This window comes from Ambystoma mexicanum, chromosome 2q (assembly GCF_040938575.1).
Source record: "Ambystoma mexicanum isolate Mex_15411 chromosome 2q, UKY_AmexF1_1, whole genome shotgun sequence".
NCBI lineage: Eukaryota > Metazoa > Chordata > Amphibia > Caudata > Ambystomatidae > Ambystoma > Ambystoma mexicanum.
In genome coordinates this window covers 1,297,582,068-1,297,607,516 of record NC_090924.1, presented here as the reverse complement: position 1 = coordinate 1,297,607,516, position 25,449 = coordinate 1,297,582,068, and the positions used below count along the sequence as shown (strand labels likewise).

Below are 25,449 nucleotides of genomic sequence, written 5' to 3'. Positions count from 1 at the left end.
TGTAGGGCACCTGCCAGCAGGTACCCACCTATGTGCAACTCATGTTCCCCAGCCAACATGTCATCACAATCTAGATCCCTGGTCCCTATGGTCAGCCTCCAAATGCAAAACACCCACCCGAGTATTGCATCCACCCACTCATAATTTGCAATTACATCACAGAACACCAATTGCAAGTTCCGAAACAAACACATTTCCCTCACATACACCCAATGGGTGTCAGTGAATCTCAAAGCCCATATCATGAAATGCATGAAACCAATGAGATACCACACATTGAAGTTCACCAAAAAGAAATATGTATTAAAGGAAACATAAATAGAATCAAAAATGAAGAAACAGAAATGTGAATGTACAAAAATTAAAAGAAGCATGTCCGTGAAAAAAGGCAAAACCAAAAATAAAATTCCAAAGTAATGTTGTCCAAAGTCCATGTCCACAAAACAAAATCCAATGGGAAATAAAAAAGAAAGCCATTGCTCCATGGTTAAAATGTGAAAAAAAAATACAATCCAACAGTGAACTATGTACATGGGAACAAGCCAGGGTCCATTATCCCAACAAAAGAAAGGAAACCTATCTAACTACACTAACTAATAAAATAAACTATATACAAAAATGTGGCCAATGTCCGAAAGGTCCAAATAAAATCAAAACAAAAATGAAACCTAACACTACCTACATAACTATGTACAAGGGCAGCGGGCTAGTTTCACGGCTCACTTGTGGATGTCCCGGGCCAGGGCATCATCGAACTCCTCCTCAATGTCCCGGAGGCGGTCCTCCTCCATGGCCCCGAGGGTCCGCAGGGCCATCGACGTGTCCACCTACAAACCCTTGCGGATTGCCTCGAGGCACTCGGCCCGCCTCAGGGCCCTCCGCATGGAGTTCTCCGCCCTGACCATTGTGAGCCGTGCCTCTTCCGCCCGCTGCCGCTCCGCATCTATGGCGTGGCCCAACCGCTGCCACATGCAAGACACTCTCTGTCCTGGGTCCTCCTGCCCTCCGGCCGATGCCTGCCCCTCCGATGTTGAAGGTCCCGAGCCTTCATGGCTCAGACCACGTTGCTGCTGCTGCTGCTGCTGCTGTGCCTATGCCCGTGCACTTCCTCCTGCTGCCTGCACATCCTCCGCCGGCTGGGGTGCAGTCGTAGATGTGGCCACCCCTGCTGGACGTCCGACTCCCGACTGTGGCAGGGATGCCTCCTCCACCAGCCTGGCCGCACCGTCAGAGGCAGCTCCACAGGGCACCCAGGTGACTGATGGGTGGGAAGATTGCACGGAGGACGACTGGCGCGTAGGGGGTCCAGTTGAGGAGGGGGTCGTAGCAAGCCCCATCAGACGGAGGAATCCGGCCTGGGTGACCTGTCCCAGCAGGCTGACGTGGTCAACGAGCCATTCGAGATGACGTGCAGTCTCCTCATGAAAAGACTGCAGGTCACCTCGCATGGCCCGTTGACGCAACGCCACACCAGCCAGGACAGGCTCAACCCGGACCCGGATAGCCACGTCCGCAGGCAGAGGAAGGCCAGTTGACGTGAGCTCATCCCCAGCCTGGAAACGGGTCTGGACGTAGGCATCCCTGCTGGTGCAAGATGATGCAGGAACAGGATCAGGGACAGGATTGCACACAGGCACCTCCGCGGCGGCCTGTGCTGCCTCCTGTCCCTGGTCCTGCACTGCACCACTAGCACCAGTGGGATCCCCACCTCCAGACCCCGTCTCTGGTGCTTGCACGGCCTCCTCCTCCACCAAACCCACCACCAACCTGGATGACTCCGTGCCATCTTCCCCTGTTGGGCCCTGTGGGGTCCCAGCTGCCCCTTCTGCTGCCGAGGAGTCCAACTCCAACCTCCGCCTCTTGGACCTCCCCTCGGCAGCTGCGGCACCGGACTCCTGACTCCCCGACGAGATCACAACATGGGAGGGGAGCGGGGCCTTGCGTCTCCGGCTGGCGGTGGGATCCCCGCCGCTGTGCTCCACAGCACCTTCTCCGCCCTCTTCATCAGTTGACGCTGCAGACAGGGACAAACAAAACACAGGCATCAGGGCACTGTACCATGGACACATACACACATGACAGTTGTACATGAGTGGCCTTGGCAAACCTCAGACATGTCATCACAATCCCCAACACACATGTCATTTCAACTCGCACACATGAGCCATACCACAGCCATATCGCAACTGCCAGAACCATCCATACACATACAACAGCATGAGCAGCCAAAGGTGAGCCAGACATCACATGCAACACAGGAAGTGCACCACACATGTATACACACCACCACACTTGCATGCATGTGTACACCTCTGCCAAGTGTCGCAGTGTTCAGACGGGCATCCATGTCACATCTGCCAATCAGGCTTCCACATACCGCTGTCACACGCATCCATGTTGCATCACTGTTGCACCCTTGTAAAATACACACACATGCACATGTACACAGTGCTGATACATGCAGCCGAAAACAACATACATGCGTGACATCACGGACATGTCTACTTACATACACATTCATCCAAACATGTGTGCCCACACAACTGCATTTGGCATGCAAGCCTACAAACACAAGCACCATCCATGTCTCACACATTCCAGCCCTCGCATGTGTTAGCCCCACGGCCCTGTACACCCCCATCCATACTCCACCCCATACAAACAGATGTGCAACCTGCACACTACTGAATAATCACCACACGCACTGCTCACAATCGGGATGCATGTACACTTACCGCTCGACTCCAGACGGGTCTGCCTCTCAAGAACCTGGACGTGGAGCGCTGGGGATATGCGTTCCAGGACCCTCATCTGTTCTTCCGACAAGTGGCCCCGGCGCCCCTTGGCATCCGCTGCCTTCAAGAGGCGCCGGGCCTTGTTCAGGGTCCTGGACCTGAAGTCCTCCCAGCGCTTCTTGACATGTTGTAAGTCGCGGACTGCCACCCCCTCCGCGTTGATGGCAGTCACGATGTCAGTCCAGATCCGAGACCGTCCTTCCTTGTCGGCGCGGGAACTTCCGAAGAGGGCATCATACTGCCCCAGGACTTGCTCCACCAGGACACCAACTTCGGTGGCACTGAAGCTGGTGCCCCTCTGCCTCTCTGGCCGGGGGTTGTCAGTGGTCTCAGATGGTGTTTGCCCCGACATGACAACCCCAGAGGCAGGAGTGGGTGGGCAACTGGGTCCTGGGGCTGGGCTGTGGAGCGATGGAATCCCAGTCGGGAGTCTTCGGTTCCAGCAGGGGTGGTCGCAGCAACAGCACCCCTGGCTTATGTGCAGGCAGCAAATGGCAGATTTAGAACGTATCGGCGCCGACATCACCATGCCCATAAATAGCTACGTGCAGCGTCCGTTGCTCAGTTCCGTTTTTCCGCTTTGTGGGGCCTCGGAATATCGTTGCTCAGTTCTTCAGTCAAATATATACTTCATTATTCCTCGTGAATACCGACTCGTACTCGATGGCTTCCTCATCCGAACCGACAACTCCACGGTCCGGCTTCTAAAAATGTCGAGACTGTGCAAAGAAAATGTCGTTGACGGATCCTCACAGGATCTGTTTGTGGTGCCTGGGAATCGAGCACCATTGTTCAGAGTGCAAAGACTGCATGTCCATGACGGTCGAAAGCCTTGAAGCGTAAGGGGAAGCTCGAGAGAGGTAAGGCAGTCAAAACTTCTTCAAAAGTTTCCTCGGCGGAGTCGAGACATTCCTCTCCTCGCCCTCACAAAAGACATTCTCATTCTAGGTCTCTAAGCAGTTCCTATCACTCTTCGAGATCTAAGCATTCAAAAAAGAGATGTCGAAGATACCCTTCCTTGTCTTCTTCTCTGTTTCCCCAAAAAGGGTCTCCTGCCCCACGAAACATAGCTCTCAGGCTGAGTGGGAGGAATTCAGGAAAAAGATGCTTAGCGTCTTCCTGAAAGCGGCCTCGACCCCCTCGAAGACTGCTGAGGGTGATACCCTGGGTGAAAGACCCGAAAAATCAAAACGCTGCAAGTCGCAGCACCTGGCGAAAGAAGCTACTCGAGAGCGTCACGAACCCTCGAGTAAAGGCAAGGTCGCGTCTTCGACGCCGTCGTCGAAGATCCCTTCGACGCATAGATCTGCGTCTTTGACACCATTATCGAAGGGTTCTTCGACGCACAGGTCTGTCGATTCGACGCCGTGTTCGACGACGCCGAGAAAGGACAAACCCACGGCCACTTCACAGGCAGTGGCTATACCCAGAACCTCGATCACGAGAATGTCGTCGACAACCTCAAGTAGAATTCCAATACTCTCGAGTTCCTCGAGGCCTCTACCAACTTTCTCGACACCTTTTTTCGATGGCTTTGAAGCCTTTAACGTCCACGTCGACGACGTTGACGTTTTCTCAGCCAATTATGACGAATTTGGCCCCTTCTGCTCTAGAAATGGGATTTATACAATTTCCAAGATCTGATCATTCCTATTTATGAGGAAGGGGAGAATTCGGATCAGGAGAGACCTTTTGAGTTGCAGGGATCTGCAACTCCTGTACCAGAGGAATTTACCTCTGAGGAAGGTAGGTTTAAGGACCTCCAAGAAATCTTACATGAAGCAAGTGGGCTGGACACTTCCCCAGAAGTGGAATTTGCCAAACCAGTCCCAGGGGAACATGCTGAAACCCCTTATAGAACCTTGTTGGCAAGGATAATAGAGTTTATGGGGTGGTCTACACCTTCACCTGCTTTTCAGCAAGACGACCTCACAGATATTTTGGTTAAAGGTCCACAGCAGGATCCTGTGGTGCAATTTCATGCGGCACTACAAAGGAAAATATTGTCAAACTGGGAAACCCCTGAGGTTATCCCGGCGGTTAACAAAAAATTATCAGCCAAGTATAGAGTGTCTACTGCTGACCTTGAATATTTATCCAAACACCCGACTCCGGAGAGTCTGGTTGTTCAGGCAGTAACTTCTTCAGGTAGTAAATCGGCTTACCCTACTGTTCCACAGGACAGGGATGACGAGATATGATTCTATGGCCAAAAAAGTATTTTCTGCATGTAGCATGCCGTTGAAATCCATCAGTGCTACTTGTACGCTCGCAAGCTTCAGCCACACACTTTGGGAGTGTGCTTCACTAGCGGCTGATTGCCTCCCGGAGGGATAAGAAAGAGAAGCGTTTCTCAACATCATTAAGGATGGTAAGGGCGCAATGTGCGAATCCCTTCAGACTGGCATCGATTCTGCTGACAGCATCAGCAGGGCCATGGCGGCAAGTACAACAACCAGGAGATTTGCTTGGTTGTGAAAGTCTGGTTTTGCTCCAGATGCGCAAAGCAGACTCTTGAATATGCCCTTTGACGGCTCTTCTTTGTTTGGTAAGAAGGCGGATGACAGTTTAGAAAAGCTTCAAACATCAAAGGCAGCTGCAAAATCCCTGGGAGCTGCAATCTGTCAGACACCATATCGCCCCTCAGGAACCTCTTGGAGAGGTAGGTCCTTTCGCTTCTACTCCGCATTCAGAAGAGGCAGAAGACAGCCGGTTCAAAGTGGTCAGAAAAAATTCACCCAAGGTGGACGGGGTAAAAATACAAAAGCTGCAGCAGCGGCAGGAGCCTCTTTACCCTCGGCAACTGCATCAGCTGCCTCCAAACTGCTCTGAGGACTCTCCTCACAAGACACCAGTAGGAGGCAGGTTAACTCAACATCTGACGGAATGGCAGGCTATTACGTCAGATGCTTGGGCATTGGAGACAGTTGCCCAAGGTTACTGCCTGCCTTTTCTAAGCATCCCTCAGTCATCCACCCGGGAACAGCTCTCTGAAAGTTCCAGATCTGCTCCTCTTGCAGGACATTGTAGACCTGCTAGAGAAAGGTGCCATAGAACCGGTAGCTGTAGCGGAGAGGAACAAGGGCTGGTACTCCCCCCTACTTTCTCATCCCGAAGAAAGATGGAAGACTGAGACCTATCTTGGACTTACGAGAATTGAACAAGTTCCTCAGGAAGAACAAGTTCAAGATGGTAACTCTCTCTCAGATCCTTCAGGCTCTCCAGCTCCAGGACTGGCTGGTATCTCTGGACCTCAGGATGCTTATTTCCATGTGCCAATTCATCTCAAACACAGGAAATACCTGAGGTTCGCAATTGGCGTCTCTCATTATCAATTTCGAGTTTTGCCATTTGGGCTGACCTCCGCCCCGAGGGTCTTCACCAAGTTAATGTCGGTAGTGGCGGCAAGTCTAAAGAAGGGAGGGATTCACGTCTACCCCTATCTGGACGATTGGCTGATCAGGGCTGTATCTTCGGAACAAGCTCAGATCCAGCTAGATTATGTCTGCCACTTCCTTCACAAACTGGTCTTCTCCCTCAATTTAAAGAAGTCACAGATGATACCATCACAGAGGCTCCAGTTAATCGGAGCGGTCCTGGACACTTCTCTGGGAAAAGCCTCGCCACCAGAGGTGAGGGCTCAAGATATTCTGCAGATGGTCACCAAGTTTCAAAATGCCCACATCTTCCAGCCTTCGATTTTTTTGAGGTTGCTAGGCCTCATGGCATCCTGCATCTTCCTTGTGCCAGAGGCTCGCCTGAGAATGAGATCACTCCAGTGGGCACTAAGAACCCAGTGGCAGTTCTCAGGAAAGATGACAGATCTCCTGCGGATTCCGGACAAGGTAGCCCGAGACCTTCAATGGTGGGCTTATAGAGAGAACATTTTGAAAGGAGAACTGTTTTGACAACCATGGCTGGAGAGAACAGTAGTCACGGACGCCTCACTCACGGGGTGGGGAGCCCATGCCAACGACTTGACCATCAGCGGTCGTTGGTCTCCATCGGAGTCCAGACTACACATCAACCTATTGGAGCTGAGAGCAATCAGACTAGCGCTGAAGGCTTTCCTACCATCAGTACAGGGAAAACATGTCCTAATGACGGACAACACAGTGGCCATGCACTACCTCAACAAAAGAGGAGGTGTGGGATCACTGCCACTGTGCAGAGAGGCAATGCAGCTCTGGTTTTGGGCAATTCAAGAAGGAATCTCTCTATCGGCAGTTCACCTAACTGGAGAGAAGAAATTGACGGCGGACGCTCTGAGTACGCAGGGCACAGTCTCCCACGAGTGGGAACTAGCTCAGGAAGTCCTTCAGGAGATCTTCGCCCTTTGGGGAACCCCTCAAGTGGATCTGTTCGCCACCAGTACCAACAGGAAGTGCGATCTGTTTTGTTCAAGGGAATTTCCCCCGAGAGGAGCTCTAGGGGACGCCTTCGTAGTGGACTGGGAGTTTCCACTCCTGTACGTGTTTCCACCAGTCCCTGTCATTCCTCAAATGATCAGGAGGTTGAGAAGATTCCGGAGGACCATGATCCTAATTGCCCCAGACTGGGCCAGGAGAACGTGGTACCCGGACCTTTTGGACATGTCCATCTGCCCTCCAATTCGCCTTCCACTCAAGGAGAATCTTCTCTCACAGAAGGGAGGTCAGGTCGTCCATCCAGACATCAGAAATCTCGACCTTCACGCTTGGCTTCTGAAAGGTTGAGATACAGGGATTGGGACCTCCCTGGTGACGTTATGGAGGTGTTGCTTTCGGCCAGAAGGCCAGCAACAAAGTCTTTATACCGCTGCCGTTGGAACACATTTTGCAGCTGGTGTAGAGAAGAGAATATCGACCCATTTTCATGTGGTACACCAACGGTGTTATCCTTTCTACTCTATTTGTCAAATTCAGGCCTTCAAGTTGGCACTATCAAGGGCTATCTCGCAGCGCTATCTATCTTCAAGCACACTGCAGAGGAGCCATCGTATTTCAAATTACCCTTAGTACAATTTCTAAAGGGATTAACTAATGTCTATCCTCCAAGGCCATTCCAAGTTCCCTTATGGGACTTAAATTTAGTCTTAAATTTCCTGATGGGTACTCCTTTCGAACCACTCCACTCTTGTTCGCTAAGATTTCTCACCCTTAAAACTGTCTTATTAGTGGCACTAACATCTGCTAGAAGGGTGAGCGAATTACAAGCTCTATCTTGTAAACCCCTCATACAATTTTTCATAAAGACAAAGTTGTCCTACAGGTGAAGCTAATTTCCTCCCAAAGGTGGTTTCTGAATTCCACATCACTCAGAAAATTACATTACCTTCATTCTATCCTCCTCCCCATCCGGGGAAAGAGGAAGAAAGGCTACACAGGCTGTACCCAAGGCGGGCTTTAAGCTTTTACATCAGCAGACCTGCTAGGATTAGGCAAGCAGACCAACTATTCGTAGGTTACTCAGGGCACAAATTGGGACTACCGATAACAAAACATCATTTCCAGATGGATTATTTTGCCCATTCTGGAATGTTACAAACTAGCAGGGGAACAGCCTCCTCAAAATCTTAGGGCTCATTCAACCAGGGGTATTGCAGCCTCTTCGGCCCTCCAAGAGGGGTTCCGGTTCGAGATATATGTGCGGCTACCACATGGTCGTCCGCACATACCTTCACAAGATTTTACAACCTGGATTCCTCCTCTAGTCAAGAGACTAGGTTTGGCAAAGCAGTATTACATTCTGTTCATTCCTAAAAGGAAACGGGGCGTATTTACTCCCACCTCCAATTACACAACAATTCTATGGGAGTCTATTAAAGATAATGAATACGTCGGAGGACACAATCCCTTCGAAGAACAAGTTACTTCTTACCTGGTAACGTTCTTTCGATGGGATGTTCCTCCGACATATTCCTTATCGCCCCTCCCATCCATCCCCGCAGTAATACTTCCCTTGTGGTTGCAGCTTACGCTCCTTCAAGGTCAATAACCAATTCAGACATGACTTATCTTATGCTACAAAAAGGAACTGAGCAACGGACGCTGCGCGTGGCTATTTATGGGCATGGTGATGTCGGTGCTGATACAGTGGCTGTCGAGGGACATCAACTCGGCGGACGTCGATGCGCAGCTCCCTCTGCTGAAAAGATTTTCTGAGGCCAACAAGCTGGAGACGAATTATCAAAGATAAGGAATACGTCGGAGGAACATCCCATCGAAAGAACGTTACCAGGTAAGAAATAACTTGTTCTTCTAATCGAATGTCCCCCCCCATTGAGTCCTCATCTTAGATAACATTTCCTGATTTAGTAGATCTCGAAAAACCTTTTCACAATAGGGGATGGCATCAGTGTCTAAGACCCTCGACGCTCTTCACACCTACACCCAAACGTGTTTATATAAATAGCTTGCACTATGCCCCGTTGCCTTAGTTCTGTTTTCTGCATGTTATGCACGCTCCGTGGAATGCTCTACTTAGCATGAGAATTTCTTTCGACGCACGTCAGTCATTTCTCTTACCATTTTTAGTCAAAATGTCAACTCCAAAGCCTATGGTTTTCAAAAGATGTGAGGACTAATTCGAAGATGTCGATTACAGATCCTCCTAGAATCGGTCCCTGGTGCCTCAGCATGGGCAATGATATCACGAGTGTGGCCCCTGCCAATTGATGTCCAAAGCATTGAAACAGAGAAGATCGAAACTACTTTAAATCTCCCAGTAGCACGCCTTTGAAAAGAAAATCCTCTAAAGGTAATAGTTCTGCGGGATAAATCGACCGACCCAGGAAAAGAGACCACCGTTTTTCAGAGATCGCAGTCCAGCAGCAACTCCCATCATTCCTTTTCTAAAGAGACGTCCCAACTCCTCAATCAATTCCTCACCCGATAGGTGCCGGTACAAAAATGGGAAGAATTTTGATTAAAAATGCTTGGCGTATTCTCGTAAGCGGCGCTTACGGTTCCACGTCTTCCAAGTTCGGCAGGAACGCCAAGGCTTCAACCCGTGGGCCTAGGTGCCCGGGTCAAAAAGCACTGCTGAAAGCTACCAGCACAGCATCAACATCGTCGACTGCCGGTGCTGCTTTCTTTGTCAAAGCCGAATGGACGTCTTCCTCGAAGACTGCTTGAATGTTGATGAAACCCTTGACGTCTCTGTATGCTCCTATGCCCCGTGATTGCATACAGAGTTTATTAAATAGTTGTTACTCCATTTATGAAGACTAGGATGAAGACTGTGCACCATTCGGATTCAAACCTTTCACAGTGTCTAAAATCTCAGGAGAATTAATCTGGAAGGAGGCACGAATGGAGGAGCTGGTCTAGATTCTAAAAGATTCCAGTGGACTAGATACCTCTCCCAAGGTTGAATTCAAGTAACCTGATGCTCGTTTGCACACCAATGCTGCTTATAGCCGGTCCAATAGCACAGCAAGTAGAGTGCTCACTTTGACATCTGTGCAAAGCTTACTGACGCAGGTTCGAATCCCTGCAGGGCCAGTCTCGGCCTTTCATCCTTCCGAGGTTGATAAATGTGAAACCAGAGAGTGGCTCACCCACTAGTCTCTGGGGAATCGCTCTCTCTCTCTCTCGGGTGGCAAAGGCATGGCCACCGCCTTTGGATCCAGACCAAAGGGGGTGGCCCAGTGTGGGGTGGGAGGGGTGAGGGGGTCTTCGGGAATGGGAGAGAAGCAGGTGATGGTGAGCTGCTGTATTTCCCCCCTTTTTCGTTCATCTACCACATCCTATTTTTTCGGATACTCTGAAGTTCCAACTCCTCCCCCCCCCCCCCTTTTTTTACAGAAACACTGGGCCGAGGAAGAGGGTGACTGAGTAACAAGACTAACTCTCATACATCGTACTAGACATGTCTCGTTAATCGGGTCAGGCGAAGTCAGGCACTTAACTTCAAGCATATACACCTGATAAAAATTAGCTCTCCTCACACAGATAAAATGCAACACCTAAAGACCCATTCTGAGAAAGGCAGAACACAACTACGAGCAGAACCTTCAGGACAAAGGCAAACCTGCTGGAGCAGAGTGAGGAACCAAGGGACAAGAGCTGCAGATATAAAATCCTGAGGGTTCCCGACTGGAGGTTGTTGCCTCCGACAGCCCGCAAAAGACACGTGGAGAAGGTCAGATCTCATAAGTGAAGACTGCATTGTGTTTCAAGGACGCCAGCAACCCTCCCGGGTGAACGGCAGAGTTGGGGAGGCAAGGCCAAGCCTGTGGTACTAACTTTGACTTGTGAATTAGAAATCGCAAAACCCATAAAAAAAACGCACACAGCAGTTGGCAACAACCTGAGAGACCAGTGTGTGTTAAAGTTTGAAATAGAAACATTATATCGCAATTGAAGACTGCACACGTGGGGATGAGATGCGAAGAAAGGCATACCTGGGAGTGAAGTTTAATGTAAAGGACAGCTGTGAAATCAGCAATACTAAATAATGGAGTGGTCCGGTGAATCACTTGAAAGTCTCAGTGAAAGGTACTTTGTTTAAAGCAAGAAAGAGAATGAACAGTAAAAGTGAAACAACAAAGATTGATTCCTAGAGAAGGGAAGAGTGAAAGTTAAACTGGGCACTTTGTGTATGTGGTCCTGCAGTGGTCTGTAAAGAAAGCCACAGATACTCGAAAGTCTTCAACATCTGAAAGTGGTCCGAGCTCGACAGAGGGAGACCCAAAGTATAAGCTTGGGGAGTGGAGCCACCTTGAAAGTTTGTGTTGAACTGTATCGTGAGAGGTCTGAGACCGATTGAGGGGGTCCTACAAGAACGGTGTGGAAGGTCCTAGACCAACTGTTAGGGAGAATTCTCTCTTTAGGCTGAATTTCCTAACCTAGTGAGTCCCCCAGCAGCTTTGCTGGATTTCTGGAGTTTGTTTTTTCCTCCTGCCAAGAGTGAGACTCTTTTTTCTCCCACTCTTGGACATGATTTATGGTATTCCTTTGACTGGTAATGTGTTTTATGGGCTATGGGGTCCTTTACTCCATAGGGTCTCATGTGTTTTTCCTATGTGTGTTACACAGCACCCTCCGTGCAGTAACACAGGGGTGTCATAGTGACACCCCACCATAGACTCCATACCCTGGGACTGACTACTGTCTCCCAGGGCATGTAAAGTCACCATTGGCTTTACTAGTCCCAAATTATTAACAGAAACCAGTACAAACCATCATATTGTGGACGTACTGGTCGGGGCAATTCGATTGTCCCGGGGTCTGTTAGTCGAGGGGGCACGTCTCCGTCCCCCCTGATCGAGTTTTGGCTGGTGGCAGTGGAAACTACTTTTTATTTTCGACCGCAAATATTTTCCTATGGGATTTTCCCATTGTTCGAGGCTACCAACTTTAATTATTTAATTCTCATAGCCTCGAACATACCGCCGGTTTATTTAATTAATATTAATTCTCCGGTTGGTATTTTTTGCCAAGACTCGATTCTAAAATGGCGTTTGTGTTCTCTTCTGTAACTCCAACCCAAGTCGAGCCCTTTGTTCCACTTTTTGGCGGGCTTCTCCACAGAAGCCTCCAAAAGTGGTGCCACTCTGTCTGGGTACCACAGGGGGTGTGGGAGGGGGTTTAGGCACCCTGGACTGAGTTACCTTGGTAACTCAAGTCACACTCTTGTGTGATTGGCCCAAGTGGTGAGCCGGCCGCTCACCATGTAGCATGTTTGAGTGACAGCTAGGCTGAGTGAATGGGGGTTTTCTGCATGAAAGCAGGGCTTTGGGGACTGGAACTTCAGAAGTCGCCACAGGACCTGAGAATCCGACGAGGGAGAAGCTGAGCCGACCTACCACGACGACACCACCGGTGGAGCCCTGCAGAACCGACTCGCCACTTCCCAACGACAGAGAAGATCTCCCGGCTGGAGAGGCTTCTTCCCCTGACTGGTGGGCACAACCAGTTTACCTTCCTTTCTTCGCACCCCAGCCCGGTTTGTGGTCAAACTGCCCGTGCCAAGCACCCCGGCAGCCGGATAGCCACTCACCACTGAACCGCGAATCACCAGACCGCTCCTTGTACCTGAGAAACTCCGCGGCTGGTTTCTTCCCTGGCAGTGCAACGGACTCCTGTCTTCCTCCACAGCGAGACCCTCTCTTCCCCCGGACGAAGCACCGACTTGCATCCGCTGCCAGGAACAACTGCCCCCGCTGGAGTGTTCTCACTACTTTAAGGTACCGTGTCCGCCAGGCCTCCCTTTTTAAAGATTGCTACAAGGTAATAATAACCCCTTAACCTTCTGGACTGGGCTGGCCGCCTTGACCCTCTAACTGGTCCCTTTCTTTGGTCCAACTCCTTTTTGAACCTTTACAAGACTTTTGTGCACTGCAACCGTGTGTAACGCTCACCTGATTCCCGTAGAGGCGCCGGTCTTGACTGGGCGTATACTGTATCTTCAAAGGTGATGTGTAACACACGGCTGGCTCTTTGGGCTGGACCTCTGTGCACTGTATGTCTGACTCGAAGGGTAGGATGTCTGCAGATAGAAAATATGGGATTAAGGAACTGGGTTATTGAATGTCTCTCTCTTCTTCCCTTTCTCTTCTCCTGTAGAACCCCAAAGGTTAACGCTCTCACCTTAGGTAAGTGAACGCTGTGCTCTCCATCTGCCTCAGGGCAGGGTGCTGTAACCAGTTTCTTCACTGGATAAGGGGAGCAGGCCTCTTGACTTCAGAGGACTGCTGTCCGTCGTTTACTGCACGAACGGTAAGTTTCGAGTAATTCTAATGTCTTTAAAGTCTTTAGTAATGATGTCTCTTGTTTTGCAGGGTTCCGGCGATGGCGGATGACGGGCTGAAGTGAGTTGAAGATGGAGCCCGTGTGATGAATAGAAGCGCCTGGAAGCACGTAAGTAAGCGCTTGTTGCCTGCTTCACGATGCGCTCTAACTGTCTTTTTATTTTGCAGGTACAAGTTCGGAGCGGCTGCAGGGTGCCGGAATACCCACTGGGTTAGATGTGGAAAGGAGTAATGGCACGTGAGTATTAAAGTTCCCCAATGTCTTTAAACGCACCTTCTTTTGTCTTTCAGATGCGGGATGCAGCGCCGAAGGCATCCGGAGCGTGCGAAGAGTTGGTAAGCTTTTGTCTTTCAGATGCCGGAATGCAGTGTGAAGACCTCCGGAGCGCACGAAGAGTAGGTAAGCCTTTGTCTTTCAGATGCCGGAATGCAGCGCGAGGCGTTGGTGACAGCCGATGGACCAGGTAAGTGAAGAGCTGTCACTGAAGACCGTAATGCTAACCTGTTCTTTCTTGTCTTTATCGGTGTTGCTGAAGACTGGATTCAGGATGGTAAGCCTTTTTCCTTAGGCCCAGGATCAGATGCAGAAGACACGATGAGCGTTCTGCTGCAGAGGATGCAGAATAACGTAAAGCAAGATTCATCCATCGGGTGTGGTTTAAATAGCCTCCTGTAGTGCTTAGGTGTCTCCTTCCACAGCCACGCCTAGGTAAGAAAAGAGTTCCTGCTTTCCAGAAGAGTTCCAGTGTTCTGAATCTAGGGAGTGGCTCCTGCCCCACCCAACAGGAAAAGTAGTTCCAAACAGAAGAGGATCAGAGGCTCAACTGGCAGGCAAGTAAGCAGCATGGTCTGCTGCAGGTAAGTCCACCCAAGCATTATGAGCCCGGCGCTTCCAGCGCTGGGACTGGGCATATTTATGAGCCTGGTGCCACTGGCGCCAGGACTGGGTCCAAAAGGTCCCAATTGGGACTGGTTGGCACTCGGAACCTGGGTTATGGATCTGCTTCCAAGGGAGTTGGGAAAACCCTGACCTTTTGGAAGCAGAGATCATGACACCGTGTGACCTTGGACACATTTCGTTTGGATCCTCTGAAAGTAGATCCGGCCTCTTGAACTCTAACTTCACAGATTTACTTTGCCTTCCTCACTTGTATGTTCTGATTAAAGTGTTGGGATCTGTTTCAACTTGTTCTCTGCTCTTCTCTCCCTTTTTGCAAACAAACTATTAGAGTGCAATCTACATTAAGCGCTCACCGGCTGTCTGAAAATAAGTGGGGCTTTACTTGAGACTTGTCTAATATTCTTTTAAGGGAGTGTATATCTTTTAGTGACCGTGTTTTTGAATTGCTTACTATTGGCGCCTGTGTGTTTTTTCTAGATGTGGTTTTAAATAAATAATTGTATCTCTTTTATACCAAGCCCTGGTCAGTGTTCACTTGTTCTACTGTGTTCTCTTGACCTATTGTGAATACTCTGTATACCGCCTAACTCTTCTTGAGGGAAGTCTGACTGCTCAGCCACAGCTACCAAGTGAATCTGTGTGGTACAGACTGCTACCAAGTGGGTTTACTGCCAAACACCTGTAGTCCTAAATCTTTTGCAGTGGTCCCAGAGGGAACTGCACAGGTTTCTGCCTAACACCAACATATGGGGATCTTTGTGAAGGTTTTGGTGAAATCCTTATTTTGGAAGTTGGAGGAAGATACTTCAAAGTGGACGGCCATGTGGGCCTCAATCCACGATCGTGACCTGCATATTATGTTGGGAACCGAGCCAGAGTGCGTCATCCTGCCTACAGGGGCTGCCTTACTCCGTGAGATCGAACGTAGGTGGAGAGCTGGTTCAACCACATTATCATTTGAACATTGTTTTTTCCTTTTGCATACATTTCTCATTTTTACACTTTATTTGTACAAGAGATTGGGCATGCATTAGGTTTTGTTAGCATAGGCCATTTTGATTTGATTTCATCTCCAACCTGGACTCTTAATATCCCCTCTGTCCTCATCCTACTCGATCTCCCCTCTGCCTTTGATTTGGTTAACCATAACCATCCTGCTCAACCGGCTTCGTGATAATGTGGGTATCACTGATCAGGCTCTGGCATGGTTAACCTCTTTCCTCTCGGATCGACCCTCCCAGGTCCAACTTGGGTCCTTCCTCTATCTCTCTCTCTCCACCTGCGGTGTTCCCCAGGGTTCTAACCTCTCCCTCGCTGTTCAACCAATACCTGGCACCTCTCGCCCACCGCATTTCTGCTTTCTGCGCCAACTTCCAATTCTATTCGGATGACACTCAGTTCGCTTTCAGGCTCCCCACTGCCGCCGCTTCTCCTTCTCTCATCCCGGATTGTGTCTCTGCAATCCAAGAGTGGTGTGCCGCCAATGACCTCTGCCTGAATGCCAGCAAGGCAGAGATCCTTCTCATTTGAACACCAACACCCTGCTTTCCACTCTCTCTGGCCGGCCTCCCTTGGCCCTCTCCCTGCTCCCACCTACTAGGCTAAGAACCTCAGGGTTATTGTAGACTCCCCTCTCTCCTTCTCCCCTCACCTCTCTGACGTCTCTAAGAAATCAAACTACCCAACTGCACCTCCTCAGTGGTATTCTACCTCTCCTCTCCTTCCCCCAGAAACTCACTGTCTCCAGGGCCCTGGTTGTTTCTAGGCTGGACTATTGTAATAGCCTCTACTCTCTGCCCTCTGCAACTCATCCAGAATAGGACTGCAAGAATTGTCCTTAGCCTCAAGCTCGGGGATCGTATTTCTCCAGTACTGAAATCTCTCGATTGGCTCCCAGTGGCTGCAAGGATCAAATTCAAGACCCGTTGCATTGTCCACAAGGCGTTCTGGGGCCTGGGACCAAAATATCTCCAGCTTTCTCTTCTGAGGCATCTTCCTACTAGAGCCCTTCGCTCCTCCCCCTCCAACTCCTTTAAGGTCAGGCGTTTTCTTCCTAGAAACGAGCTGGAGGCAAATCTCTCTCCTCTGCGGGCACCTCCCCCTGGAACAGCCTACCTGCCTCTCTCTAACATGAGCAGAATCACCTCCGGTTCCGGAAGCCGTTCAAGACTTTCCTCTTTACTTCTGCCTTCTCTATTCCTCTTCCCTGCTGATCGCTTATCTGTCACAAGTGGTCCTAAAACATTTTGCCGCTGTACCTTATAACTTCCCACTGCCTTCTCCAGATACTGCTCACTAATCCATGCAGAGCATGTGATCTAAGCAGGTCTACAAGCTACAGAAGGGATACATTACTCACCGTAATCGTATTTCTGGTGCTTGTATCTGCTTAGATTCACATGCGGCCTCCCTTCCTCTCCTACTGGAGTAGAAGGCGCATAGATGTTTTCTGGGTTATCACTGATTCTGCTTGATCACATCTGTATTCACACTACACTTCATGCAACCTCATGTCAGAAACAATCAATCTGAGGGACCTCAACGCGTGAAGGACCATGGGTACAGTACACGTCACACTAGGGATAGTCACGCCCTGTCGACGTCAGTTTTTGAGTTCCAAAAACAAATCTTTTAATACTCTGCGACTTCCACTAGATGTCGGACTATGCAGAGCATGTGAATCTAAGCAGATACAAGCACCAGAAATATGATTACGGTGAGTAATGTATCCCATCTTGATGTATAAGCTCTTTACAAATGCACAATAAATAAAGGTATGTTGTGGTAGTGGCTGGGAGGATGTTTGGAGCACCAGAGTGCTCTCCAGAGTTGGATGTGGCGCGGTGAGGGGCATTCTCAGTGGTTGACTGGGGGAGATGGAGGGAGTGTTTGGGGGGGTCTGCTTCAGTGTGTGGGAGCAGGGTAGAGAAAGCTACTCCAGTCTTAGAGTTGGAGGGTGTGTAGTTTGAGAGGAGGAAGTTTGAAGAGGGTCAGAGTGTAAAAGGGCTCTGGTACCGGGGCTGTGGATGGGGGCGGGAGGGTGTAGCAGCGTTTAGCTTAGGTTTGACAATGAAGTTGCTAGATTGGCGGTGGTGGGCATGGCACAGTGCTTATTGGCTTGCTGGAGGGTTTCTTTTGTTAGTGGTTTGGGATGCAAGTGGTGAGTGGCTGCGTGCGGCAGCGCTGCTCTGAGTGAGTGTGTTGTCGATGGGTCAGAGTTTTGGGGGCAGAGAAGGGGGGGGTGTCTTGGTTGGTTGCCACTGTGTTCCTGTCAGAATGGAATTGCCAGTCATGTTCGCGTGAGGGAGCATTGCCGGCAAGTGGGAGTGTACAAGTCTGAGTGAGTGGCTTCAGGTAGGGAGCACTGGGTCGACTGAGGCACCCGAGTCTACTAAATACAGTAACACCTAGATTTGAGACACCTGGGTAGAGGGAGAAATCGCCTAAAATGGGAGCATAGTAGAAAATGCAACCACACCTATGTTTGAAAGAGCAGAAAATACAAGAACACCCAGATCTGAGACTGTAGTAAATGGAAGAGCACCCAGATCTGAGACTGTAGTAAATGGAAGAGCACCCAGATCTGAGACTGTAGTAAATGGAAGAGCACCCAGATCTGAGACTGTAGTAAATGCAAGAACACCCACATTTGAGACTGTAGTGTAAATGCAAGAACACCCACATTTGAGACTGTAGTAAATGCAAAGAACACCCAGACTTGGAACACCCGGATAGAGGGAGAAAGCGCCCAAAATGGGGGGTCAGCAGTGTGTGCAATAACACCTGGATAGCGAGAGAAAGCACCTAAAATGGGGGCACAGTAGTGAATTGGACAACACCTAGATTTGAGACAGCAGAAAATGCAAGAACACCTAGATCAGAGACCATAGTAAATGCAAGAACACCCAGATTTGAGACAGTAGTAAATGCAATACCACCCAGACTTGAGACACCCGGATAGAGGGAAAAAGTGCCCAAAATGGAGGCACAGCAGTGAATGCCCCAGCTCTTGTACTTACGTCAGTCGATGCTGGTTGACTGTTGCAGGCTTCACAGGCGAACACGGGCCAACACGGTCTGGAGCTGCTTCTTCCGGAGCTGCCCTTTGCCTTCGGCCCTTAGCTGGAGGGACTGCCCGGGCAGAAGGGCTGCCCAGGGTGTGTGACTCAAGAGGCAGTCGGAGGTGTTGCCGTAAAGGCAAGGTCCATGGACTAAGGTAGCATGACTTCCGCCATGTTGGATTGTAGGGCACGTTACAGGATGAGTTTGTGAAAGTATGAGAAACAGGCCTATCGTGGCGCTGTGGCTCTGTTCAGTTGATCGAGAGACGAGTCCCTTTTCCATTCTCCAGAGATGTTCTGCTGTCAGAGCCACAGGCCGCCGCTCTGTTTTGATAACATGTAATTGAGTCCAGCTGCATAGCTCCGAGCAGCTGGGAAAGGAATGTTGGGTTCTGGAAGGAAGGGTGGTGATGTGGCTTTTTGAAAGGTGAGTTCATGTAAGCAGGGTATGATGCCAAGACTCCTGGTTAAAATGTAGAGTACTATTGACCTCACCCATAGAGCCGTCATCCTTTAATTGCAGCGCCACACTCTAGGGATCAATAAATAAGCAAAATTCAAACATAAGGGTGGCGCCCCGATCACATCATTTTTGGACACCTGGGTTCCCAGAGCGATAAGGGAGGAGACGTGCTAGGGCTGTACCGTGATTTTGGATGGAAGGAGCAGAGGTGATGCCAATGAAAATATCTACAAAGTGCGGGAGCTGTTAGTGCGTACCACAGTGTCTGGTATAATGAGGAGGCCCATTGTATTATCAAAGCAGAGTTTGCCTCACTATTCACACTTTGATCAGGCTCCGACGGAGGGTTGCACCTCATGTGATGGTTGAGAATATTTACTCGTTACAGCGATGTATTATGGTAACAATGTACCTGGTAATCAATCGACTCCTAGTGACGATCTAGTAGGTCTTTTGTTTAAGGGAATGTGTTTTAGATAATGTGTGACCAATAGGGTAATGGACTATAGGGGAAAATTCAAATTTCATATAGGTGTTAGCCGATCGGGCATGCAGGATCAGGTTGTAATCTCGATTATGTATAGTTTTGTTAATTTGAGGTTTCCTGCTATATAAGATACAACTTCATTGGGTATGGGTAGCTCTGTGTTTGTTTCTACGGGACCGTATGATACTTTTTTGCATGTAATAAAACCTTGTTGTCCTTGCAAACAGTGCATCGATTATTTAGGATTGTTTTTAATCATTCAGGTTTTAGGTCATTCACCCTACACTTTCATGGAAGTTGGCTTTTTTGTTGCCATCACCTCTGCATGTTCAGTCATATTTTAGACAAAATATTTACCGTTTTCCCCCAGAAACAACACTGTCTGTGGCATTGTAAGCAGGGGCAATGAGTAAAGCTCCATCAAAATGAAGTGTACATGACACTTTAGAAAATATTGCACTAAAAGCATCCACACATCCCTATGTCAATCATGGGCAACCTATGCAAAGCTATACTTTTCCTAATTAACATCAGTCGAGATGTCAAAGAATTACCAGCATTAAGTAATCTATGCATGTAGCATGCTTTTCCTGTAGCTTATTTGCTGAAGATAATACTACAGAATACTCTTTCAAGTCCTATGAATCCGTAATAGCATTATGCTGTCAAAAGCTATTTAATTTATTGTGTCCGTAGATTTGGAGTTTGATTCCAGTCATAGATTCACATGGATCTACACGAGCACTATATTAGTCAATGGTGAAAAACCAATGATTTGCTTGGCTTAATAGAGGCCTCTGGAGTTCTGGTCAACATCATAAGGGCTCCAGTTATCAGACTACTTGGTGGCAGGAGTCAGCAGAACACTTGAATTCATAACTTATACCAAGCTCCAAAACCATTACTGCAGATGGGAAACATTCCTCTCTGCACATATTGTAATTTCCCGCAAATAAAAAAGGAAATGCTTTTAACACACCTAGACTGGTTTTAAAAATGTTTAAATGCAAAAAAGACAAATTATTGCTCTGTGATAACTGAATAAATTTGCAATGAACGTAGACATTGATGTCTTTATTTTCTCTGTAGTATCCGAGAAGGAAGAGTGGAACATACACTTGCCCGAGACCTGGTTCCTGGTGATACAGTCTGTCTGGGAGTGGGCGACAGAGTACCAGCTGATTTACGCCTATTTGAAGTATGTTTTTTTTAATTGAACATTTTAGCGCAGGTTTATTCCAAATTCACAAATTGACACTTGTCCCTGGAATTGCAGAGTGGTTAATTGAGCCTGCATTTCTGAACACGTTTCCTGGGCTCCTTTACTTCTATCACGTCTGTTCAACCATATACTTCTCCATCAGACAAATACCAGATAGCTTTGTATAATTGGCCAATGGCTGTCAGGCATTTTTCCAGAAACTGTAGAACACCTCACAGTGCATCCTTTTCCTATTGTCAATGTTTTTGCAGTCTTTGAGAGCGTTCCATTTTAGTCTTCAATGATGCAAATTCTCATGGTATGCTGCTAAGTGTCACAAGGTCAGTAATCTGACCTTGTCCGAGAGGGTGGGAACCCCTCTCAGCCTGGAATGGGAGTCCTATCAGGGTGGAAGCCAGAGCCAGTCTCTTACCCCAGAGGGGACTTTGCGGAAGGCATGATATCAACAGTAAGACGTGCAAGGGTGTTTATTGAACTTTCACAAGGGTGAGATAAACGTCTATCTAAACCTAAATCTACAGAAGGGAGCAAGCAACGACCATCAAATAATAATAATGCAGTCCTATTGGAGTCTTGTCAACATAAAAGGGCCTATACTAAAAAAAAAAAAACTATTGCCAATCTTTACTACTGATTTACAAATAATGTGGGGTGATGTTCATGAAAAAGAAGTGTTCACAAAATAAGTCAGGATGTTCGGCCCATTAGCCTTCTTTCCCCACGTTATCAGCACGGGACAAGGCGGTTCACTCGAGCAAAGCTCACACTCTGGCTTATGCGGCAAAATTTTCACAGTTTTAGACCTTCTTTGTTCAAGTCTCTTTATGTCTTGCAAGTCTCTTGATTCAGAGGGTCTAGTACACAAAAACAACAACGAAAACGTTATTTTCCTTTTCCTGTATTCATTTTGGTTGTTTACCCTGGATCCCCCTCAGTCGGGTCAGATCCCTTTCCAAGTATGTTTAAGTGATTCATTCTCTGGTGGCTCACAGTTCACCCGGGATCCCCCTCATCCAGGCTCAGATACTTTTCTTTCACTTGATTAATCTCCGTCAGCCGGGCACGGACCAATTGTGATGTACTATAAACTATCGAAGACTTTCGAATGTGCACAGGTTTTAGCTTGACTATTGCATGACCGATCTCAATATTCCTTTTCTAAGACTCCGCATCAGTTGGTGTCATGATCCCAGCAAACGAGTGTTAGGCAAAGTTTGTATGCAGTACCCTCTGGGGCCTCTACACACAACTCTGACTACAGGTATAGGCAACCCAACCTTTGGTATAAGCTTGTACTACACAGTTTTGGTAGCGTGTTGAACAGCCGGGCTTATCTCAAGAGGGTTAAATGTGAGCTGTAGTGGAGTTATACAGAGATTTACAGTTACAGGTATTCAAATAAACTCTTACACTCAGGGTTTCTTCCATAAACAATTATTAATTTATCAGTCAGTTAGAATAAGCCTTCTTCAGAAGGGAGCAATATAATAGTAACACACAAATACACTTCACTACGGTACAGTCCTAGTTTCTAAATCAGGATAGACCCTTTTGGGACGACCCACAGACACAACCTACACCCACAGGTGACTTCAATAACTAGGGTGCTGGGGACATTTTTTTTTTAAACTTTATTTTAAGATTTCAGTATGTACAATAATAAGCATTCAGAAGAAAAAACAAATTACAAAACAAAAATGTATAGTGCACAACCTGTACATATTTACAAAACCGCCCCCCCCCCCCACACCCAAGGTTCACATCTATCACCAATTTGTAGTCAGTACATAGCAAGGAATATCCCCCAAATCTTATCAAATAATTCAAGTTTCCTGTTCTCAGAAAAATAACCCTTTCCCACTCCGCTAGACCATGCATTTCATCAATCTACACTTCAATTAGGACTGGGTTCGTCGTCTTCCAACTTCTCAAGATAATCCTTTTACCCACCATCGCACCTTGATAGATCCATTTCTTCTGACTCATTGAAAGATCCTCCAGGAGAAAGTCACAACTGAGTATTAAAGTTTTAAAATCAAAGGCAATTTTTTCATCTAATACTGCATCACAAATTCTACCAAATTCAAACAAAATACCTTGTACTCTGGTACATGTCCAAAGCATATGTTCAAAAGTAATGGTATAATGAACACATGACCAGCAATCAGAGCTATCAATCATACCTCGACGGAATAGCCTTTCAGGAGTTCAGTAGACCCTATTGATTATTTTAATCTGTCGGGACCTTTCCACCAAATGTAAGGAGCATAACCTTGTATTTGCGCACATTCGCAACCAGTGATCATCCTCAATATCGGCCCCCAACCTTCTACTCCATGCCTCACTTAACGCATCATTACCTTCAAATTTTCCTGCAATCAAACCATAAACTTGACTCACCTGACCACCCCCACCCACATTGTTTCTTCCGCAATCTGTCAGCATTCAGACTTTCCTCCAAATCAATGTTACCAACAGCTTTTCGAAGTTTACGGTAATCACTCAGATTGAAATGTGATATATTAAATTTAGAATGTAATCCTTTAGCAGTCAACCAATTCCCATTCTCAAAGAGGTCACCCAACCACTGAACGCCCGCCAGAAACCATTCGGACCAAAACAGGGTCTTCCCATCACATTTAACAACAGGGTTTAACCAAATTGAGGCTTTGGGATCACTCAAAGCATCATACCCCAAACAAGCATTCAGACTCAACCATGAATTGAACAGGCATTTAGTTAGTGGCTCATTTACACCAGGTATTTTCTGTATAGTCGTCAACAAAGCTCTAGGCTGCAAAGGACCAAAATGACTACTCTCAGCACACAGCCATTCATCTGGATTTGGTTCCAGAAATTCCAATAAAGTCTGTGACATAAAAGCCAAATGGTTTGATCTATAACTAGGTACACCTAAACCACCTGTATCCAGTGGCAATTGTGATCTACTTCGCTTTAACTTTGGTTGGTTATGGTCCCACAAAAAACCTTGAGTAAGCCTATCCAATTCCTGCCAAATATTCTTCCCAATATCTAACGGAATCATACTAAGCACGTAATTGATCCTTGGCGTGGAGACCATATTCGGCGCATTAACTTTACCCCATAAGGAAAACTCAGAGCACTCCATCTCTCTAAATCCATCTTATATGCAGCACATACCATATTCATGTTTTCTGTTACATAATCATTTATATCCGGTAAAATCCAAACTCCTAAATACAGCAGCTTTCTCGCACACCATGAAAACCCCCAACGTGTAACAAAATTCCTGTCACAGGACGGTACCAAGGGAAGAACTTCGACTTGGACCAATTTATTTTATAACCTGAGAAGTGACCAAAGGCTGACAAAACTTCCATGAGAACTGAAATTGAAAGTCAAAGATCTTCTAGGACCAGTAGCAAATCATCGGCATAAAACCACACCTTTTGTTGCATGCCCCAACAACTCACACCTTTCAGATTCTCTTCCAGTCTCAGCGCCACTGCCAGAGGTTCAATACCTATGATGAAAAGTAATGAAGACAAGGGGCATCCCTGCCTTGTTCCTCTCTCCAAATCAAACATTTCAGACCTTAAACCATTGGTATTCACATCAGCCGTTGGTTTGGTGTAAAGTAAGGTAATCCAAGAAATCTAGTTCGAACCAAAACCCATCTTTTCCAGGACTCTGAACAAGAATTGCCAGTTTACCCTGTCAAAGGCTTTTTCAGCATCCAATGAAAGAACTGCTGAGTCCGTCATGGTCTCAGCAGCTACAAAAATAGTGCGCAGCAGCTTCCTAATGTTTCTGGCAGTACTTCTTCCCTTTACAAAGCCTGACTGGTCAGGATGACTCAAGCCAGGCAATACATTTTCCATTTGTAGAGCAAGTATTTTTGCCAGTCTCTTGTTATCAACGTTAAGCAGACTAATCGGCCTATAGCTGGAAGCCAAAGTCTCATCCTTCCCCTTATTCAAGAAAACTGATAACATTGCATGACGTGTAGTAGATGGGAGCAAACCACTCGAGTGGGACGATATATACATGTCCAACAAGAGGGTCAACGCAGAATTAGGTAGCCACTTGTAAAATTCAACAGGTAGACCATCAGGTCCAGGAGACCATCCCGTATTCAGTTTGCCAACCGCTCTCTTCAACTCATCCAGCGTTATATCCTCCTCTAAAGAATCCGATTCCACCCCTGAGATGTTCGGTAGCGGTAATCCTGCCAGGAATCCTCCATCATCTTCCGAAATATATGTTTCGTTTTTGTATAAATTGGAGTAAAAAGTTTGAAAAACTTTATTAATCTCTTTTGGTTTAAAAGTGATACAGTTGTCCGGTCCCTGGATGGAGGTAATAGTTCTTTCTGACTCTCTTTTCCTCAGTCGAAATGCCAACCAACGATCGCATTTCTCCCCTTTCTCAAAATATGTACATTTCTGTTGGAAGAACTTTTTATCCTCTCTATCAGAAATCGGATTTCTCAATTCTAGTTGCAAGTGTTTAAGTTTCGAGGGGATTGGGTCCTCTGATGTATTCCATATCTATGACAGTAATCACCACAGCTGTAGGAGGTAATTTTGTATAATGTATATGCACCTACAGTAGATGATGGCTCCTTTTTCAGGAGGGTGTCTCAAGTTATCCAAGATCTGGGGTCAAGAAATGTTGTTCTAGGTGGGGATTTTAATACAGTTCTGGACCAGTATATGGATAGGTCAGGGTCAAGATTTGGTAGACCTACTGATCAGCACTCCAGAGCTTTGAGAGACCTTTTGGAAGAACATAATTTAAAAG

At 47.5% G+C, this 25,449-nt stretch overlaps 1 protein-coding gene across 6 annotated transcripts in view; it reads left to right on the top strand.

Annotated features, from left to right (window-relative positions):
* The window catches only part of ATP2C1 (ATPase secretory pathway Ca2+ transporting 1), a 1,883,161-nt gene that overhangs the window by 548,910 nt on the left and 1,308,802 nt on the right, over positions 1-25,449 (top strand). For all 6 annotated transcript variants that reach the window (XM_069648728.1, XM_069648731.1, XM_069648729.1 and 3 more), the window contains one exon: positions 20,532-20,640. In XM_069648728.1, coding sequence (XP_069504829.1) covers positions 20,532-20,640 — 109 coding nt within the window. The remainder of the gene's footprint in view (positions 1-20,531; positions 20,641-25,449) is intronic.